The 20,144-nt window shown below is 45.8% G+C and overlaps 1 protein-coding gene across 4 annotated transcripts in view; it reads right to left on the bottom strand.

Annotated features, from left to right (window-relative positions):
* Positions 1–20,144, bottom strand: part of dhrsx (dehydrogenase/reductase (SDR family) X-linked) — a 242,398-nt gene that overhangs the window by 154,904 nt on the left and 67,350 nt on the right. For 3 of the 4 annotated variants that reach the window (XM_078402050.1, XM_078402051.1, XM_078402049.1), the window contains exon 2: positions 1–1,114. This exon is cut by the window's left edge and continues 2,860 nt beyond it. The exons of the other annotated variant lie outside the window; for it this stretch is intronic. In XM_078402050.1, coding sequence (XP_078258176.1) covers positions 1–1,065 — 1,065 coding nt within the window. In that variant the 5' untranslated portion in view covers positions 1,066–1,114. The remainder of the gene's footprint in view (positions 1,115–20,144) is intronic. 4 annotated transcript variants of the gene reach the window in all.

Here is a 20,144-nt window from a genome sequence, read left to right as displayed (position 1 = left end):
CCACGTGCTGCAGTCGTTCACCAGTTGCTGCTGCAGTAGGTTCTGCTGCTTCTGCGTCTCGCCCAGCGCGTAGGCCGCCCTCGGCGTCAGCTTGAAGTACTCGGCCAGCTTGCCGCACTTCAGCAGGAGGGTGCAGAGCTTCGGCAGCCGCAGGGCTCGGCTAATCCCCTGGTTGACGGCCTGGCCGAAGCACGGCAGGTGCACGTGGAGGTTGAGCAGGGAGCAAGCGTTCACCACGCTCTCGCAGTCGCTGCTGGTGGTGGCGCCCAGCACGTTCTTGCTGATGCCCCACTCCCTGAAGCACTCGACCAGGGCCTGCGCCAGGTTCTCAGTCGTGTACTCGTCCGCCACCTTGAATGTGGTGAGGCATTTGGAGATGAACTTCAGGCCGTTGGAGTGGCTGCTTCCGTCGCCCAGGAAGTGGGCGGTCAAAGACATGTAGCATTGGTTCCGGCCCTGCGCTGTCCACACGTCGGCGGTGACGCCGCACCACACCGCCAGGGACAGCTCCTTCTCCACCCCAGCCCGGATGACTTGGTAGCGCTCGGGGATGGCCTTGCTGTGGAAGTACTTCGTGCCGGGGAGCTCAAACCTTGGGTCGGCCATTTTGAGGAGCCTTCTGAACGTCGGCTCCTCCACCACGGAGAGGGGATAAAGCCCCTCGCATATGAAGCTGGTGACCACGCAGGTCAGTTCCTGGTGCCTTTTACTGTCTTGGCTGTAGGAGGATTTCAAGGTGGTGTCCTGCATGTTCAAGTGAGCACCTTCAGACTCGTGCTTCAAGGGGCCAGGGGCAAACGGGTCCTTTGTCGGTTCAGCATTGCTCTTGACTACTTGATGGAATTCATTGGGATGGTTCTTCTCAAGGTGGTATGCCAGGTTGGAGGTGTTTCCGGAATAAGCAATCTGGGCATGGCAAACCCTGCAGTAGATTCTTTTCCACTGCAGTATGCATCCTTCCGCGTCAGTGTCAAACCCAAAGTACTTCCACACTTTACTCTTTGCCCTCGGGTGGCAAACGAGCTTTAGGTCCGAGGTGGAGCATTCCGCGTTTCTGTGCTCCATGGCTTCTCGGACACAGTTCTAAACATGGAGCTTTCCATTTAACATCAACCTGCCAAACAAAAGAGAGAAGACAATAAGAGGTCCAGTTGCTCTTTTTTTGGGGCGGGAGGGCAAAACAATCACATCGTTTCAAGGATTACGGAGACGAAAGGTTGCGTGTTAATAACCTACCTGACATTTCCCTAAGTATAAAGCAACGAGAACAGAAAGTGAAAGTAGTAGGACAACTCACTAGGATGACTCACGAGCTGTAGGATTGGCAGGTAAACTGGATTGCCCAGCAGAGCAGGCCGGTTGATAAATTAACACATCAAAGTGGATACACTTCAAAACCTGAAATGTTTAATGCGGACAGGTTTACGTACTGATCACATGCTTGCAGTTATCATCCCTGCAAGTTGCAATATGCCAAACTGTCACCTAGAATTTATATGGTAGAATATAGGGCGACACAGTGGCGCAGTGATAGAGTGGCTGCCTTACTGCCCGAGAGACCCGGGTTCAATCCTGACTACGGGTCCTGTCTATTCTCCCTGTGCTGTTTCCTCCCACGTTCCAACGACGTACAGGTATGTAGGTTAACTGGCTTCCATATATTGTCCCTGGTGTGTAGGGTAGAACTAGTGCACGGGCGATCATTTGTCGGCGCGGACTCGGTGGGCCAAAGGGGTTTGTTTCCGTGCTGTATGTCGAAACTAAACTAAACTAAATTTATACTCAAACTCCTTGTTTATACAAAAAATGCATTGAAATTCTTGGCCCCTCACCAATTCCTCAAATTAAAATGTTTGCTCACTAGGCCCTGCAGTTGTGCAGGGCCCTAGTGAGAACGCACCTGGAGTACTACTGTGTGCAGTTTTGGTCTCCAAATTTGAGGAAGGATATTCTTGCTATTGAGGGCGTGCTGCGTAGGTTTCACCAGGTTAATTCCCGGAATGGCGGGACTGTCATATGTTGAAAGACTGGAGCGACTAGGCTTGTATACACTGTAATTTAGAAGGATGAGAGGGGATCTTATCGAAACGTATAAGATTATTAAGGGGTTGGACACGTTAGAGGCAGAACACATGTTCCCAATGTTGGGGGAGTCCGGAACCAGGGGCCACAGTTTAAGAATAAGGGGTAGGCCATTTAGAACGGAGATGAGGAAAAACCTTTTCAGTCAGAGAGTTGTGAATCTGTGGAATTCTCTGCCTCAGAAGGCAGTGGAGGCCAATTCTCGGGATGCTTTCAAGAGAGAGTTAGATAGAGCTCTTAAGGATAGTGGAGTCAGGGGGTATGGGGAGAAGGCAGGAACGGGGTACTGATTGAGAATGATCAGCCATGATCACATTGAATGGCGGTGCTGGCTCGAAGGGCCGAATGGCCTCCTCCTGCACCTATTGTCTATTGTCCATTGTCTATTGTATCCTTTCATTGAAAGGCATTTCAATAGTTCTTTATTGGTACGTATACCTAAGTACAGCAAATTTATTTTTGTGCTTATAGTTCGGTGGCAATCTACTATACATTAGGCACAATCATACTCAGTATCAGTGTAAGATAGTAGACCACACTAAGTCAGTACATAAGAGACGCCACATAAACTTGTCCTGAACTTGTGGTATTCATAGCCACAGAAGGCTGTGGAGGCCGTCAATTGATATTTTTGCGGAATCAAGGCATACGGGGAGAAGGCAGGCACGGGTTACTGATTGTGGATGATCAGCCATGATCACAATGAATGGCGGTGCTGGCTCGAAGGGCCATATGGCCTCCTCCTGCACCTATTTTCTATAAGAGTCTTAGGTGCCTCCAGTCCAAATTTATTTTTAAGTGTTAGAGTGTTAACTTGGCCATAAAGGCCCAATGTCCTGAGCATTTAACACTAATTGTGGTTGAACAGCCTGATGTTCTTTCTCAAGAATCACATAAGAAAAGCAGCCCACTGGATATGAGAGATGGACCGCACACACTAACTAAGAATGAACTAAAGAACGATAAAGTAGACTGAAAATGCTGGAGTAACTCAGCGGGACAGACAGCATCTCTGGAGAGAAGGAATGGGTGACGTTTCGGGTCGAGACCCTTCTTCAGTCTGATGTCAGGGGAGTGGGCGGTACAGAGAGAGAATGTAGTCGGAGACAGTAAGACTGGTTGGAGAACTGGGAAGGGGAGGAGATGGGGAGAAGGAAAGCAAGGGCTATTTGAGGTTGGAGAAGTCAATGTTCATACCGCTGGTGTGTAAGCTACCCAAGCAAAATATGAGGTGCTGTTCCTCCAATTTGCACTGGGTCTCACTCTGACAATGGAGGAGGCCCAGGACAGAAAGGTCAGATCGGGATTGGGAGGGGGAGTTAAAGTGCTGAGCAGCCGGGAGATGAGATAGGTTAAGGCGGACAGAGCGGAGGTGTTCAGCGAAATGATCGCCGAGCCTGCGCTTGGTCTCGCTGATATATAGGAAATATATACTCCTGTATATCGCCGAGACCAAGTGCAGGCTCGGCGATCGTTTCGCTGAACACCTCCGCTCAGTCCTTAACCTACCTGACCGCAGGAGTAGGTCAATGGCCTACTCCTGCACCTATTGTCTATGTATCTATGTAAAAATTATATTTTCACATTGGATGGTGGAAATAGGAGGCAAACTTTCAGCCCATCAATCCCACGTTGGCTCTCAATGCAATCCCATTCCCCCACACATTTCCCTGTAAACCCATTCTTTCATGCTCATTAAATCACCCTGATTCTCCCACCAGCTACACACATGGAGTGCGATTTATTAGTACAAAACTTCCAGCAGCCAATAAAACCGAGAACTAGCACATCCACAAGAAATTGCAGAGAATTGTGGTCGCATCCCAGACCATCACACAAACCAACCTCTCTTCCATCGACTCCATTTATACATCACGCTGCCTCGGCAAGGACAGCAGCATAATCAATGATGAGTCGCAACCAGGCCACCCCCACTTCTCCCCTCTCCCATCGGGCAAAAGGTACAGAAGTGTGAAAACGCACACCTCCAGATTCAGGGACAGTTTCTCCCCAGCTGTTATCAGACAACTGAACCATCCTACCACAACCAGAGAGCAGTGCTGAACGACTATTGGACGATCCTTGATCGGATTTTGCTGGCTTTACCTTGCACTAAACGTTATTCCCTTATCATGTATCTATACTCAACCACTTTCACTTGAGCTGCCTACACAGACTCCTTCACATCAGGTGGCAGGACAAAATTCCCGACACAGAGGTCTTGGAACGGGCCGGAATCCCCAGCGTCCACACCCTCCTACGGAAAGCCCAAGCCAGATGGGCAGGCCATGTCGTCAGAATGCCCGAGAGTCGACTGCCAAAACAGCTTCCGTATGGAGAACCGTGGCAGGGCAAGCGCTCAGTGGGAGGTCAGAAGAAACGGTTTAAGGACTGCCTCAAAGTGTCCCTCAAAGATTTGGACATCAACCTCAGCACTTGGGAGTCTCTCGCTCTGGACCGTCCAACCTGACGTAGCAAGCTCACCACAGGAGCCCGTGCAGCAGAGAACAGGCGCACTGCAGAGGCCCAGAGGAAACGCACCGCGCGTAAGGCCCGGGCTACCTCCACTTCCACTGCAGCACCCATCCACTTGTGTCCTACGTGTGGGCGTGCCTTCCGGGCCCGGATTGGTCTCACCAGTCACTTCCGGACCCACAGTCACCAATCCTCCAACTGAAAGTGAAGTCATGGTCATCTTCGAACCCGACGGATGAACAACACAACAACATCTATACACTGTGAATGGCCCGATTGCAATCATGTATTGTCTTTCCGCAGGCTGGATAGCATGCAACAAAATCTTTTCACTGCACCTCGGTACACGTGACAACAGACTAAACAGATCTTGGAGGTAGAAGAAACCTGACCACCCTTGTGATCTCAGAACTAAAGTACAAACTCCATACAAATGGACAGCGCACAAGGTCAGGATCAACCCTGGTTGGCTGAATCTATGAGGCACTCATCCAGTTAGTAGATTGTCAAAAGCTTTTTCGCATGCTGGGAATGTTAAAAATAAGTGCACACAGTTTTACAGTGAAAGATAGGAAATTTATAGGGATAAGATTTTAAAGAGAGTGGGTAAAATCTGCAAGGCACTGCCGGAGAAATGGTGTTGGAGTCAGATAAAATTACGACATAGAGTTATAGAGTCATAGAGCGATACAGTGTGGAAACAGGCCCTTCGACCCAATTCGCTCACACCAGCCAACAATGTCCCAGCTACACTAGTCCCACTTGCCTGCGCTTGGTCCATATCACTCCAAACCTGTCCTATCCACGTACCTGTCTAACTGTTTCTTAAACGGTGGGATAGTCCCAGCCTCAACTACCTCCTCTGGCAGCCTGTTCCATACAACAACCACTCTTTGTGTGGAAAAAGTTACCCCTCGGATTCCTATTAAATCTTTTCCCCTTCACCTTGAACCTACGTCCTCTGGTCCTCGATTCCCCTACTCTGGGCAAAAGACTCCGTGCATCTACCCGATCTATTCCTCTATTTAAGAGGCACTTAAATAGACAAGGCGACATTGTGGTGCAGTTAGTAGAGTTACTGCCACACAGCCCCAGAGACAGGGGTTCGATCCTGACCTTGGGTGCTGTCTATACGGAGTTTACACGTTCTCCCCATGGATTATGTGGGTAGTGACCAGAATAGGTTTTAATCTGCAATTCGAGAGGGAGAAGGTTAAATCAGAAGTGTCAGTGTTGCCGTTGAACAAAGGGGACTATGAAGTCATGAAAGAGGAGCTGGCCAAGGTCGACTGGAAAATTCCGAGCAGGAATGACGGTGGAACAGCAATGGCAGGAATTTCTGGGTGTAATCCAGAAGATTCAGGATAATTTCATTTCAAAGAAGAAGAAAGACTCTAAGGAGAGTAAGAGGCAACCGTGGCTGACAAGAGAAGTTAGGGACGGTGTAAAACTAAAAAAAAGGTAAATAACATAGCAAAGAGTACAGCAGGCAGTGAAAAAAGCTAATGGCATGCTGGCCTTCATAACGAGAGGATTTGAGTTTCGTAGTAAAGAGGTCCTTCTGCAGTTGTACAGGGCCCTGGTGAGACCGCATCTGGATTATTGTGTGTAGTTTTGGTCTCCTAATTTGAGGAAGTGTAAGGGGTTAAACATTCTAACATTTGGCCATATGGGTTTTATTGCAGGGGTGTAAAAAAGGTGTAAAAGCTCCAGCTCGATTATGTTGCCAGGACATCCTGTTGACAGCACAGAGGCACGGTTTATGGCTAAGTGCATCCTTTGATATGGGCAACTGGCTTTAAGGCTTTGATGGTTGACCATCCTTTGATGGTTAAGGGGAACATTTGGTCATATCGACTGTTCTTTGGTCCTGGGAATACCGAGGACACGTAGGTCACACAGGACACGGAGGACATGGGGGGTCCTAAAGGGGACATAAAGATTTATAGGACATTGTAAAACTTGCCATATATGGTAGCAACAGGAAATGTATTTTGGGTATAAATATGTGTAATTGTTAGCATTCGGGGAGAGAGACTACACTAGCTTCCTGAGTGTTTCTAAACGCTCCGGTTTCTAGACTCTCTCCCACCTGGGTGAGTAAAATAAAGAGGTTATACGAATTTGGTTGTCTGACTATTCTGTTCATAGGGCACGAACTACAACATTTGGCATAGTCGGCAGGATCTCTTTGGCACTGTCAACCACGAACGACTAAGAGGCAGCGGTGACTGAAACACGTCCGAAGGGGACAGAGTGCACTTCTCGACCGTTGTTCGAGACCCCGGACGTTGACGTTTTTCAGACACTGAAGTCCCTCGTTTGGGGTTGATTTTGTGTTCAACTGAGATTCACAGACGAACCGATAAGGAAAAGGGCAAGGATAAGGATGATATTGAGGTAAGAGTCTTTATCGCATGAGTCTGTGGTCTGGGTAAATTTAAGAGTAATTTCATAACGTGATATAGTGATTGGTTGTCAGGCCAGGAATGGGACAGGCTATGGATATAAGAGAAATTGATCGTTTGGTAATTGGATGTCAGACATGTGAGACGGACTTTGGATAAGGTGATGGCGGTGCCCCGCTATTATAACGTAAAGGGCGGTCACTCTTGTTGACATTGTCTTGGTCTGGGTAAATTGATCGTTTGGTAACAATTAATGTGGGAGCGAGAAGCAGTGAAGAAATGGAAAAAGAGGATTAAAAAAATGGAAAGAGGGGGAAGCACCATCAGGAGTCAAGGGAGCGAAGTTGGAGGGAAAATGCAAGTAGTAGAGGGATATCAGTGTGTGATAGGTTGGGAATACCGAAAACATGCGATATTTTGCAAGCGGAATGTAAGGTGTATGATCTAAGACTTGACCGTGCTACCCGAGCTCGAGGTGAATTTAAAACCGGTACCAAAGGGATATATCTCGCCCAACAACAACAAAAGTCAGAATCCGAACCACTGGAGTCTATAGCGGCTTTATTAGGTAATCAGGAGTCCGAGGGTGACGAGGAACCCTGGACACGTCCGATCCCCACAGCCCCACAGGCAGAGCCACCGGCTGCGGTTGTGCCAGTCCCGGTTCTACTCTCCCCGCCAGAATATTGGGGACTACCCCCCCCGATAATGAGACAGCATCAGGAATTATGGATAGGTCCCAGATAAAGGGTTAAGTTGCGCCACGAACAAGAATCCGCACGATCGGCGCTAGAGATTGAGGATACTGCCCACCCTAGCCTTTGTCAGTATACCTCATGCTGCCCAGCAGGCTGAATTATTTGCCCTCACGGGGGCCTGCCACCTTTGCGTTGACCAATGTGCTAATATTTACACCGACTCACGATATGCCTTTGGGGTTGCACATGATTTTGGTAACCTGTGGCAGTACAGGGGCTTTTTGACTGCAGCAGGCACTCCTATTAAAAATGTCCTGTTTTTCCGAAATCTACTAGCGAGTTTAACACTCCCGGAAAACCTTGGCTATCATTAAATGTAATTCGCATACATCTGTCAAGGATCCCATTTCTTTCAGGAATGCATTGGCTGACACATTGGTACGCACAGAGGCCCTGACCCCTACCATTTTAGTTTCTTCAGGTGAACAACAGCAGTTTTCTGCAAATACTGCTATGCCCAGTGTTTCGGAATTCTGCCAGCTTCAGGGGGACGCCCCCGAGGCTGAGAGACACCAGTGGAGCCAGGATGGGTGTTCCCCTCGCGAATCTGACTCGCTTTGGGTTACTGCCTCTGGCAAAGTTTGTGTCCCTAACGCGCTTTTACCTGTTTTGTTGCATTATGTGCTATGCTGGTAAGAGGGGAATGTTGGATGTAATAAATGCTACATGGTATCACCCCAAAATACATTGGGGTTTACAAATTGATTTTATTGAATTGCCACGTGTACATAGTTATAAGTATTGCTTAGTTATTGTTGATGTGTTTAGCTGATGGATTGATTTTGTTATTGATGTTGCTATTTTGCTATTGTTACTCCTGCTATTAGGGGAAGTGCACTCAAGATCTATATGGGATTGTGGTTAATCTGTATTTACTCCATGACATTTATGTAAAGACGTTCAGATGATATGCAGAGGAGGCAATGGCACAATACCCTGGAAGGCAGAAAGAATAGGACCCTGCTCAGGATGGCTTAATAAAACCAGAGCTAAACAATTGAGAGACCAAGCCTATTGGGTTGTACCCTGTGGACATGCTTTGTGCCAGTTTAATTTCCAATGCCTGACAGATGAATTTAGTTTTTGTCTTTCAGTCCAGGTATTTTTAAATTCATGTTACAAGTTGACAAAGCTTTTAATCAGGCATAGCAACTTCATGGTGAACTATTTTATGGATAACACCTTTCCTTACTCCTATTCCGTGCACGCTTTACTATTGACTTATTTACTGCCTAGTATTGAGAGCGATAACCATTTGCTCGGAGGGTGAGCTGGTGTTTCAGAACACCAGGTCAGCATGTGACAGAGCTGATGTTGTCACCCAAGGATTATGAATGCCAGTTTTTGCAGGAACAAAAACGGTTGATAGCAGCTGTTCTACACACGTCCAGTATTCTGGCTGTTCCACGTGTTCAGGATGTGCATGCAATAATTCAGCATTTCTCATTGGGGTACCCCTTCATACAGGGATATAACAAAGAAGGAAATTTGAGCACAAGACTGCTGGACTAGTGTAGATGGTCTAAACGAACTGGGATCTGTATCTTTGGCTTCACATTTCAACATTTGTTTTTTTTAACTGGATGAATTAAATATTTGAGAATGAATTGAAGATTACAATTGTGCTGGAATTGTGGACCCTTCCCATTTTTGTACTAGCAGTTGATAAATTAACCTTTGAAGCCTATTTACTTGGGTCAGTGGGTACATAAGATATTTAAAGGAAGTATTTTGCTTTTCATTTATTCAATGCCTGAGGACCACATTTAGAAAACCTCTATGCGTATAACCCCACTCTACTACAGGATTAGCCCCAGCTGAGGTATTATACGGGAAACCACTCCGAACCCCTTGGGGGATGGAGGGAGAGGGGTGCATCAACCTCCATGAACTGTATGACCTGGATGAGCGTTTAATTGAATAAATGAAATTATTAACCCAATCTTTATCAGCCTAGCATTCTCAGGTCCGAGACGCCCAGAAACCACGGGACAACATGAGGCTGAGATGGGATTGTGGATTATATTAACCCTCGGTAGTCAGATAGAAGGACGAACCTCAGATCTCCGGCAAACCAATCGTTTCTTCAACCAATCGTTTGACCAACCAACCAAGCGAACGAATCGTTTATGTCAGACATATGCTTCACAGGTGGAACGGTCTGCCTGTTGGGTGTGCGCCCCAGGTTTCAACACATGGAAAAAGCATGCTGCCTCTTTACCCGGTCCCCTTCACTCCGAGTGAAGTCAGGTCTGCCCGGTTCTTTTTGAATCACTCACAGAGCCCTGGCCCCAATAATTGGTGTACGGATTATGACAACCAATCAGATGACTGTGGATGTCAATGTTTTAATGGGTAGTTCTTGAGACCCTATCTTAATCAAACACAGGAGAATTGGCCCCGGATACAAGTTAATTCTCCTCACGACTCTCCAGAAACACCAATAAATACAACTTGTTTCTGTAGAATGTGATCTAGACCAAATGGAGCCTGTCTGTGGGATTCAGCACATGCACCCATATCAGTACTGGAGTTCCCCCAAGGCCTCTCAATGGGACTTACTTAATATGTGGGAGCTGAGCATATGTCTGGTTACCAGGACTTTCGCCACGGTACGATCAGGGATCTTATGGGACCTGGACAGGGTGCTGTTATCTAGCTTTTGTAATCCCACATTTACGAATTATAAATCATCCTCTACAGCATCCAGAGTGGCGCTCTAAACGAGCTGTATCGGAGTTTGAGAGGTTTTGGTGGATAATATTCCCGAGATGGGGAACCGCTCGGGCGGGAACTGAAATTTGAAACTTAGCTAGTGCCCTGGAACAGTTAGCAAATTGTACTGCTGATGGACTGTACGAGACTCAGGAACAAATAGGCCAGTTAACAACTGAAATGATGGCCCTGCGTCTTGTCGCTCTCCAGAATCGTATGGCTCTAGATTTCCTGCTAGCCGAGAAAGCGGATACCTGTGCTATGATAGGGCAAGAATGTTGTACATTTGTACCAGATGTATCCTCTAATATCACCAATATTGCGGGGCATGTGAAGGAGGTTATAGAAAGAGCATTTAGTGTTTGAGCCCTCTGAGGGGGCGCTGTGAACTGTTTATGTATATGCCGTTATGTTTGTGTGCCATTGTATGTATGTTCTTAGTACCTGAACAGATGTACAGCGCTTTGGTCAATGTGGGTTGTTTTTAAATGTGCTATACAAATAAAATTGACTTGGCTTGACTAGGAAAATAGGGTCAGATTTAGCCCAAAATCAAATTAATGCTTCAGGATGGGATTGGTTTGGTTTAGGATATTTGTGGAGGCCGATTTCCCATTATGGCAGTATCTTTCTGTTAATTGTAGTGATTCTGTTAATTTGTTATTGTTTCGGCCCATGTATACACCAACTACTTGTTAATCGGTCAATTTAAAAAGAAAAAGAAAACAACACAATCGGTGATTATAGTATAATCAAAGAGGGGAATGTAAGGGGTTAAACATTCTAACATTTGGCCATATGGGTTTTATTGCAGGGGTGTAAAAAAGGTGTAAAAGCTCCAGCTCGATTATGTTGCCAGGACATCCTGTTGACAGCACAGAGGCACGGTTTATGACTAAGTGCATCCTTTGATATGGGCAACTGGCTTTAAGGCTTTGATGGTTGACCATCCTTTGATGGTTAAGGGGAACATTTGGTCATATCGACTGTTCTTTGGTCCTGGGAATACCGAGGACACGTAGGTCACACAGGACACGGAGGACATGGGGGGGTCCTAAAGAGGACATAAAGATTTATAGGACATTGTAAAACTTGCCATATATGGTAGCAACAGGAAATGTATTTTGGGTATAAATATGTGTAATTGTTAGCATTCGGGGAGAGAGACTACACTAGCTTCCTGAGTGTTTCTAAACGCTCCGGTTTCTAGACTCTCTCCCACCTGGGTGAGTAAAATAAAGAGGTTATACGAATTCGGTTGTCTGACTATTCTGTTCATAGGGCACGAACTACAACAGAAGGACATCCTTGCTATTGAGGCAGTGCAGCGTAGGTTCACAATGGTTAATCCTCGGGATGGTGGGACTGTCATATGAGGAAAGATTGGAAAGACTGGGCTTGTATTCACTGGAATTTAGAGGGAGAGGGAATCTTATAGAAACATATAAAATTATTAAAGGAATGGGCAAGCTAGAAGCAGGAAAAATGTTCCCAATGTTGGGGGAGTCCAGAACCAGGGGCCTGTCTAAAAATAATGGGGAGGCCATTTAAAACTGAGATGAGAAAAAACCCAGAATGTTGTGAAATTATGGAATTCTCTGCCACAGAAGGCAGTGGAGACCAATTCACTGGATGAATTTAAAAGAGAGTTAGATAGAGCTCACGGGACTAGTGGAATCAAGGGATATGGGGAGAAGGCAGGCACGGATTACTGATTGTGGATGATCAGCCATGATCACAATGAATGGCGGTGCTGGCTCGAAGGGCCAAATGGCCTCCTCCTGCACCTATTTTCTATGTCTCTATTCTGAAGACGTGCTGGTTTGTCGGTTCATTGACCTCAGCTTATTGCCCCTCGCGTGTAGGGAGTGATGCGAAAGTGGGATAAGTGTGGACACGTTGGGTTGAAGGGCCTGCTTCAGTGCTGTATATTAACTAATCAAAGATACCGACCTGGTGAAGGCACAAACGGAGTTGGCCTGGGTGCCAACGGATCTGTGTCTGCACTGTACAACTCCACAGTACAACTTCCGTACTGTCATACAATTTTACCAAGCTGGAGTCTACAACATCCTTGGGCAAGCTGGCGGAGAGCAGGTGATTTGGTCTGGTCCATGGGCCACAGTGTGACTTAACGGACAAGTGGAGCAGCGGTGAAGAACACCAATGGCCATGCTTGGCCAGGCCGACCTTGCCATGTTGCCAGGACGACAGGCCTTCATGGCCAGGCCATGGACCCTGAACTGACAACATCTGGGAAATTGAAAATGGCACCAAAAAATGGCGACACTCTGGGTCGGGACCCTTCTTCAGACTGAGTCAGGGGAGAGGGAAATGGGAGATACAGACGGTGATATATAGAGAGAGACAGATGTCTGAAATGCTTCTCTAAGAGGCGTATAGTGATACTGAGCTGTATGCAAAAATAAATTTCACTGTGCCTCGGTACATGTGACAATAAAATACCATTGAACCATTGCTGTTAGAAACAAAATCTACAAATCATCCACTGAGGACGGAATTAGACTGGTTAAGACATATTCCCCTGATAAATTAGGTCAGTGTTCACCTGTTGAGATATGGTGAAAAGCCATTTGAGCAAGCTATCAAAAGCAAGTTGACTGGTGACGCAAGGCAATCACTGATAAGATGGAGGTAAATTGGAGAGAATAACAAGTTACAAAGTAAAGAAACGTCCTTCACATTCCACGTTGATAATCAAAAGACGTGCCCCTGATCAAAATGGTTTGCTTTTATCCCACTGCCTTAAGCACTTTTCTATGTTAAGCAGTATTAACATTCTTGCATGCAACTCCTCCTGTAAATGTTGGTGTTGCTTCTTAATGCATTTAGCAAACTGATGAAGCAGAAATGTAATTTGTCATGTCAATTTTAACTGTTCACACGTCATTTAACATCATATCAGTCATTGGAGTGTAGTTCAGATTATTGCTGCAATGACCTTCCAATAACATACAAAATTACCTTCTTTATCATTAGTCCAGATGAAAGATTACAAGGACTCATACAAGCTTCAAGATTCAGATTAGTTCATTGTCTTGTATGCCAGAGTGCGATGAAATGACTTGCTCGAATGAAGCTCATCGACTAAACATGGTGTAATGAAAGACAAAGCAATAAACGTGACAAATGCAAAGCAACAAGAATGGTGCAAAGATTGAAGTGCAATCTGAAATGGCGCAAAAACAAAAACCACATAACTGCAGGAACTGAATGCACGGCGGCACAGTGGCGCAGCTGGTAGAGCTGCTGACTCACTGCGCCAGAGAGCTGCATTCGATTCTGAATTCAGGTGCTGTCTGTGTGGTTTCCACGTTTGGTTCGATGGGCCGAATGGCCTCCTCCTGCACCTATTTTCTATGTTTCTCCCTGTTTCTTCCGGGTGCTCCGGTTTCCTCCCACGTCCCAAAGACGTGCGGTTTTGTAGGTTAAATTTCCCACTGTAAATTGCTCCTAGTGTGTAGGGAATGGAAAAGTGACCAATGCAAATGTGGCCCATTGCCGATGTTTCAAAGCACTTTATTAGGGTCGAATTTAGAGCTACCGGGAAGTAGTCGTTGGGACAGATCACTTGAATTTTTGGGTAGCAAGGTTGAGTGGGATATGGCTCAAGCGCAAATAAATGGGACTGGCTTAGACGGTTGGCATGGACAGGTTGGGCCGAAGGGTCTTTTCCTGTGCTGTATGACTCTATGACTTTTCTTGGGGATTGGAGTGATGGCGGTTTCCTTGTATCAGATGGGGAAAATGTCCGTTGAAGAGGGAGAGATTGAAGGTCAACAAAGATTGTGGCCAGTTGATTGGCGCACGATTTCAGAAACCGTCCACATACTCCATCCAGGCCAGCCATCTTCAGAGAGTTTGCTTTCATGGAAACAGATCGGACTTCTGCCAACGAGACGGATGGGACAGAGCCAGTGGATGACGGAGTTTTTGATGGAATGGGATTTGCCCGTTCAAAACAAGCTGAAGAGGCACTGAGCTCGTCCAGTAGAGATGCGTTTTGCCAAAGATCACACTTGATTTTGATTTGTAACCCATGATGGTATTCAGGCCCTGCAAATGGTTCCCTCCATGATGGATATAGTGTATTTTATGTCTTTGTTATTTTCCAGTTCACAGCTTGATGGTGAAATTGTTATGAAGATGAACAAATTGTGTCATATTGACAATACACATTTTACTTTATCTCACTGAATGATCTCCATCTGGAAGGGATTCAGTGAACTTGGCTTCATTTAGAAATTCAACTCTATTTTGAAGCCCAAGTCGTTAACATAAACTTATGTTATCCAGCAGGGTTACGCAGTGGTAGAGTTGCTGCCTTGCTGCTCCAGAGACACAGGTTCAATCTCGACTATGGGTACTTGTCTGTATGGAGTTTGTACGTTCTCCCCGTGACCTGTGTGGGTTTTCTTCGGGATCTCCAGTTCCCTCCCACACTCCAAAGACGTACAGGTTTGTAGGCTAATTGGCTTGGTAAAAGTGTAAATTGTCCCTAGTGTGCTAGATAGTGTTAGTGTGCGTGGATCGCTGGGCGGCGCGGACCCGGTGGGCCGAAGGGCCTGCCTCTGTGCTGTATCTCTAAACTAAACTAATGTATCAAAGTAATTTGATCAAAACAGTTCCAGAGGGAATTATTTCCCAAGGTTTACTTGACAAGACATGGAGAGGTAATTTAATTCTGTTCAATTTAGTTCAGTTTAGTTTATTGTCACGTGTACCGAGGGACAGTGGAAAGCTTTTTGTTGAGTGCTAACCAGTCAATAGAAACACAATGCATGTTTACAGTCGATCCATTTACAGTGTACAGATACATGATAAGGGTATAACGTTTAGTACAACGTAAAGCTAACAAAGTCCAATCAAGGATAGTCTCAGGCTGACACCAAGTCCCGCGAGTTTGGTGATAAGCTTGGATGGTATTAAAGGCAGAGCTGTAGTTCGTCAAGTTTATAAAAACATTAAAGTGAGGAGAGAATAACTTATCTTTTTTTACATTATCTTAAAATAACAAAATGGAAATCGGAGAAACATGGATGCCTGGAATGTAGCAAAACATTGTGGAGGAAAAGGATACAAAACAATACTACAACACAGCCACGTGTTGTTGCAAAACTGACAGGAACTCAGAAAGAAATTAGAAAGGTATGAATGCAAGAAGTAAGGGCTTCAGGGCAGTGTACGTGCACAGATGAGATTTTTAATCAGTTGTAAACTGGCAATAATAAGTCATGAAGAGTCAATTGATGCATTTTGTGTTGCATGTTGTGTAGCCAGCTATGCAGATAGATGCCTGGTGTTATCAAATCAATAAGGACGAACAAGCTGCAAACAAAGCAGAAATGCTCCTCCGCATTTTTACGGTTAAGTCAGTAAACATGATGTACAAAGGTTCACACTTTCACTCTCCAGTGGCAGAATGGGGGAACAGTACATCAAAAGACAACTTTTGCAGAAAACTGGCAAAGAAATGGTATTCCTAACTGAAGCAATTCACTTTTAATAAATGCAATCACTCACAGAGAGATTTATAAATTGCGAACTTTTCTTGCAAGTTTGCTGAAGCATCGTGAGCAAGGATACTGGCCATTCCTTCTCATAAATTCATATGTGCTAGGAGCAGAATTAGGCCATTCAACCCATCAAGTCTACTCTGCCATTGAATCATGGCTGATCTATCTTTCCCTCCCAAACCCATTCTCCTGCCTTCTCTCCATAACCTCTGACACCCGTACTAATTAAGAATCTATCCACCTCTGCCTTAAAAACATGCATTGACGTGACCTACACAGATTCACCACCCTCTGACAAAATAAATTCCTCCTCATCGACCCTCCTACAAAGGGTGGTGGGTGTATGGAACGAGCTGCCAGAGGAGGTAGTTGAGGCTGGGACTATCCTAACATTTAAGAAACTGTTAGATAGGTACATGGATAGGACAGGGTTGGAGGGTTATGGACATAACACAGGCAGGTGGGACTAGTGTAGCTGGGACATGTTGGACAGTGTGGGCAAGTTGGGCCGAAGGGTCTGTTTCCATACTGTATTACTCTATGACTCCATAGGAACGTCCTTTAATTCCGAGGCTCTGTCCTCCAGTCCTAGACTCTCCCGGTAGTGGAAACATCCTCTCCACATCAACTCTATCCCGCCTTTCAATATTCGGTAAGTTTCAATGAGGTGCCCCCTTTAAACTCCAGCGTATAGAGGCCCAGTGCCATTAAACACTCATCAATATGTTAACCCACTCATCATATGTTCTCCACAAATGTAGAATCTACAGTCTGTCTTACATAGAAACATAGAAAATGGGTGCAGGAGTAGGCCATTCGGCCCTTCGAGCCTGCACCGCCATTCAATATGATCATGGCTGATCATCCAGCTCAGTAACCTGTACATGCCTTCTCTCCATACCCCCTGATCCCTTTAGGCATAAGGGCCACATCTAACTCCCTCTTAAATATAGCCAATGAACTGGCCTCAACTACCTTCTGTGGCAAAGAATTCCACTACACAACACCCTGAAAAACGGTTCCAAACCGAAACGTCACCCATTCCATTCTCCAGAGATGCTGCCTGACCCGCTGAGTTAATCCAGCACTTTGTGTCTATACCGAATCATTACGTCTGTGATCTATCAAGCCTCTAATTTAAGTTTTTTTAATTAATTTTTTTTGAATTTACAGATACAGTGCGGAGACAGGCCCATCGGCCACCACACCCACCAGCGATCCACATTACCCACCACCCACCCACATTAACACACACTGGGGACACTTTTACATTTATACCAAGCCAATTAACCTACAAGCCCTGTACCTCTTTGGAGTGTGGGAGGAAACCGATGATCTCAGAGAAAACCCACGCAGGTCACAGGGAGAACGTGCAAGCTCCGTACAGACAGCACCCGTAATCAGGATGGAACCCGGGTCTCTGGAGCAGTAACGCTACGCCACCGTGCCGCCCTCTTGCAAGTCAACTAAAAATTTTCTCATACCTCTTCAGGAAAAATAAGTAGTGCTAATACTTCTGTAGTATTGTCAACCCCTTAATTACAGACGTCTCTTTAGCTTCTTCGGTGGTGTGATGTATAAACAACTGTTGTTCACCACTCAACAACAAATTTAAATTAACACCATAATTACTCATTACTTGTACAAATTGCAACACCAGGGCACGTGCACACACTGCATGCCAATAAATCTCCTCTAAATTAAAAGTCAGAAATGAGCGAGAATAGGCCATTTGGTTCCTCGAGTCTGCTTGCCAATTAATACGATCATGACTAATCCTTTACCTCACTACCAGTTTCCTGTACTCCATGCACTCCCCTTCATAGCTTTTCTATACAGAAACCCATCTACCCCCACACTTAAACACATTCAGCATATGGTGAAGATGGTTGCAGCAGGATCTCTTGATCGATTGGCCAGGTGGGCTGAGGAATGGTTGAGGGAATTTAATACAGTGAAATGTGAGGTGTTGCATTTTGGGAAGTCTAACATGCATGGGCAGGACCTACAAAGTGAATGGCAGGGCTCTGGGTAGTGTTGTAGAGCAGACGAATCGAGGAGTGCAGGTGCGTGGTTTGTTGAAGGTGTAGTCGCAGGTAGATTTGGCGGTCAAAAATACTTTTGGCACATTGGCCTTCATCAGCCAGAGTCTTGACTATGGATGTTGGGAGGTCATGTTGCAGTTGTATAAGACGGGGGTGAGGCCACATTTAGACTATTGTGTTCAGTTCTGGGCACCATGTTATAGGAAAGATGTTGTCAAGCTGGAAAGGGTAGGGAGATGATTTATGAGAATGTTGCCAGAACTAAAGGATGTGAGCTATAGGGAGAGGTTGAGTAGGCTGAGACTCTATTCCTTGGAGCACAGGAGGATGAGGGGTGATCTTATAGAAGTGCATAAGATCATGGGAGGAATAGATTGGGTAGATGCAGTCTCTTGCCCAGAGCAGGTGAATCGAGGACCAGAGGACATAGGTTTAAGGTGAACGGGAAAAGATTTAATAAGAATCAACAGGATAACTTTTTCCACACAAAGGGTGGTGGATGTATGGAACAAGCTGCCAGAGGAGGTAGTTGAGGCAGAGACTATCCCAACATTTAAGAAACAGTTAGGACAGGTTTGGAGGGAAATGGACCAAGCACAGGCAGGTGAGACAAGTGTAGCTGGGATATGTTAGCCGTTGTGGGCAAGTTGAGCCAAAGGACCTTTTTCCAAACTGTATCACTCTGACTCTAATGTTGCTTTCAGCATCTGCTTTAGTGCACAATTTCACAGCTTCATCACCCGACTGAAGACATTTATCTCCATCTCACTTGCAGGCTTTACAACATTGGCTGAAACTGTGTTACCCCTTTGTCCTTGAGATTGTGCATGTTGTTAAGTTGATATAACAAAGCAAGATTTGCATTCTTCAGAAACCTCATAGGAAATTCCATCATAAAAATATCATCGTGAACGGCACGGTGGCGCAGCGGTAGAGTTGCTGCCTTAAGACGCCAGAGACCCGGGTTCGATCCTGACTACAGGTGCTGTGGATACAGAGTTTGTATGTTCTCCCCATTACCTGCGCAGGTTTTCTCCGGTTTCCTCCCTCACTCCAAAGACGTACAGGTTTGTAGGTTAATTGGCTTGGTATAATTGTAAATTGTTTCTAATGTGTGTCAGATAGTGTTAGTGTTACTCTGCGGGGATCGCTGGTCGATGTGGACTTGGTGGGCCGATGGGCCTGTTTTTGCACTGTGTCTCTAAACTAAACTCAACAAAAATCTGTGCCAGTGGGGTAAAAGGGGATTAGGAGTTAGAGTTTCAGACTCGCAATAACCAACCCACCCATTCCTTCCACAGATACTGCCTGACCCACTGAGTTTCTCCAGCAGTTTGTGTTTTATTACCTGAATCTATCTCTTTGGAAGTTGCCCTTCTGATATGGTGGCGAGCAATCTTCCTCACTGGGTGGGCACAAGAAAAAGAGGAAGAGTGGGGAGGGGATCACTGAAATTCAATTCCAACATCAGCACGGTGGCGCAGCAGTGGAGTTGCTGCCTTACAGCACCAGAGACCCGGATCGCAGGTTCGATCCTGACCACAGGGTGCTTGTCTATATAGAGTTTGTACGTTCTCCCCGTGACCTGCGTGGGTTTTCTCCGGGTGCTCCGGTTTCTTCTCACGCTCCAGAGACATATAGGTATGTAGGTTAATTAGCTTCAGTAAAGTCCCTAGTATGTAGGATAGTGCTAGTGTATGGGGATCACTGGTTGGCATTGTCTCGGTGGGCCAAAGGGCCTGTTTCTGCGCTGTAAACTAAACTAATCTGCAGTTTCTTGTTTCTACACTAGCCATATTAACAAGGACATAAAGTGCTGGAGTAACACAGAGAGGGTCAGGCAGCATCTCCGTAGAAATAGGATAGGTGACGTGTTGGGTTGAGACCCTTCTTCACCCGACCCGAAGCGTTGCCTATCCATATTATCGAGAGATGCTGCCTGACTCGCTGAATTACTCTAGCATTTTGTGTCTTTTTTTTGTAAACCAGCATCTGCCGTTCATTGTGTCTAGCTGTATTAACACTGGAGTTAACTCAGGCAATCTATGCATGGTTTGAGATTATAAATCCATTTAAAGATCACAGATGAGATGATACAAATGAGAGGATTATGGAAGGGAGAGA

This window comes from Rhinoraja longicauda, chromosome 7 (genome assembly GCF_053455715.1).
Source record: "Rhinoraja longicauda isolate Sanriku21f chromosome 7, sRhiLon1.1, whole genome shotgun sequence".
Classification (NCBI taxonomy): domain Eukaryota; kingdom Metazoa; phylum Chordata; class Chondrichthyes; order Rajiformes; family Arhynchobatidae; genus Rhinoraja; species Rhinoraja longicauda.
Note: the sequence above shows the minus strand (reverse complement) of the source record. Positions and strands in the feature narration are given on the sequence as shown.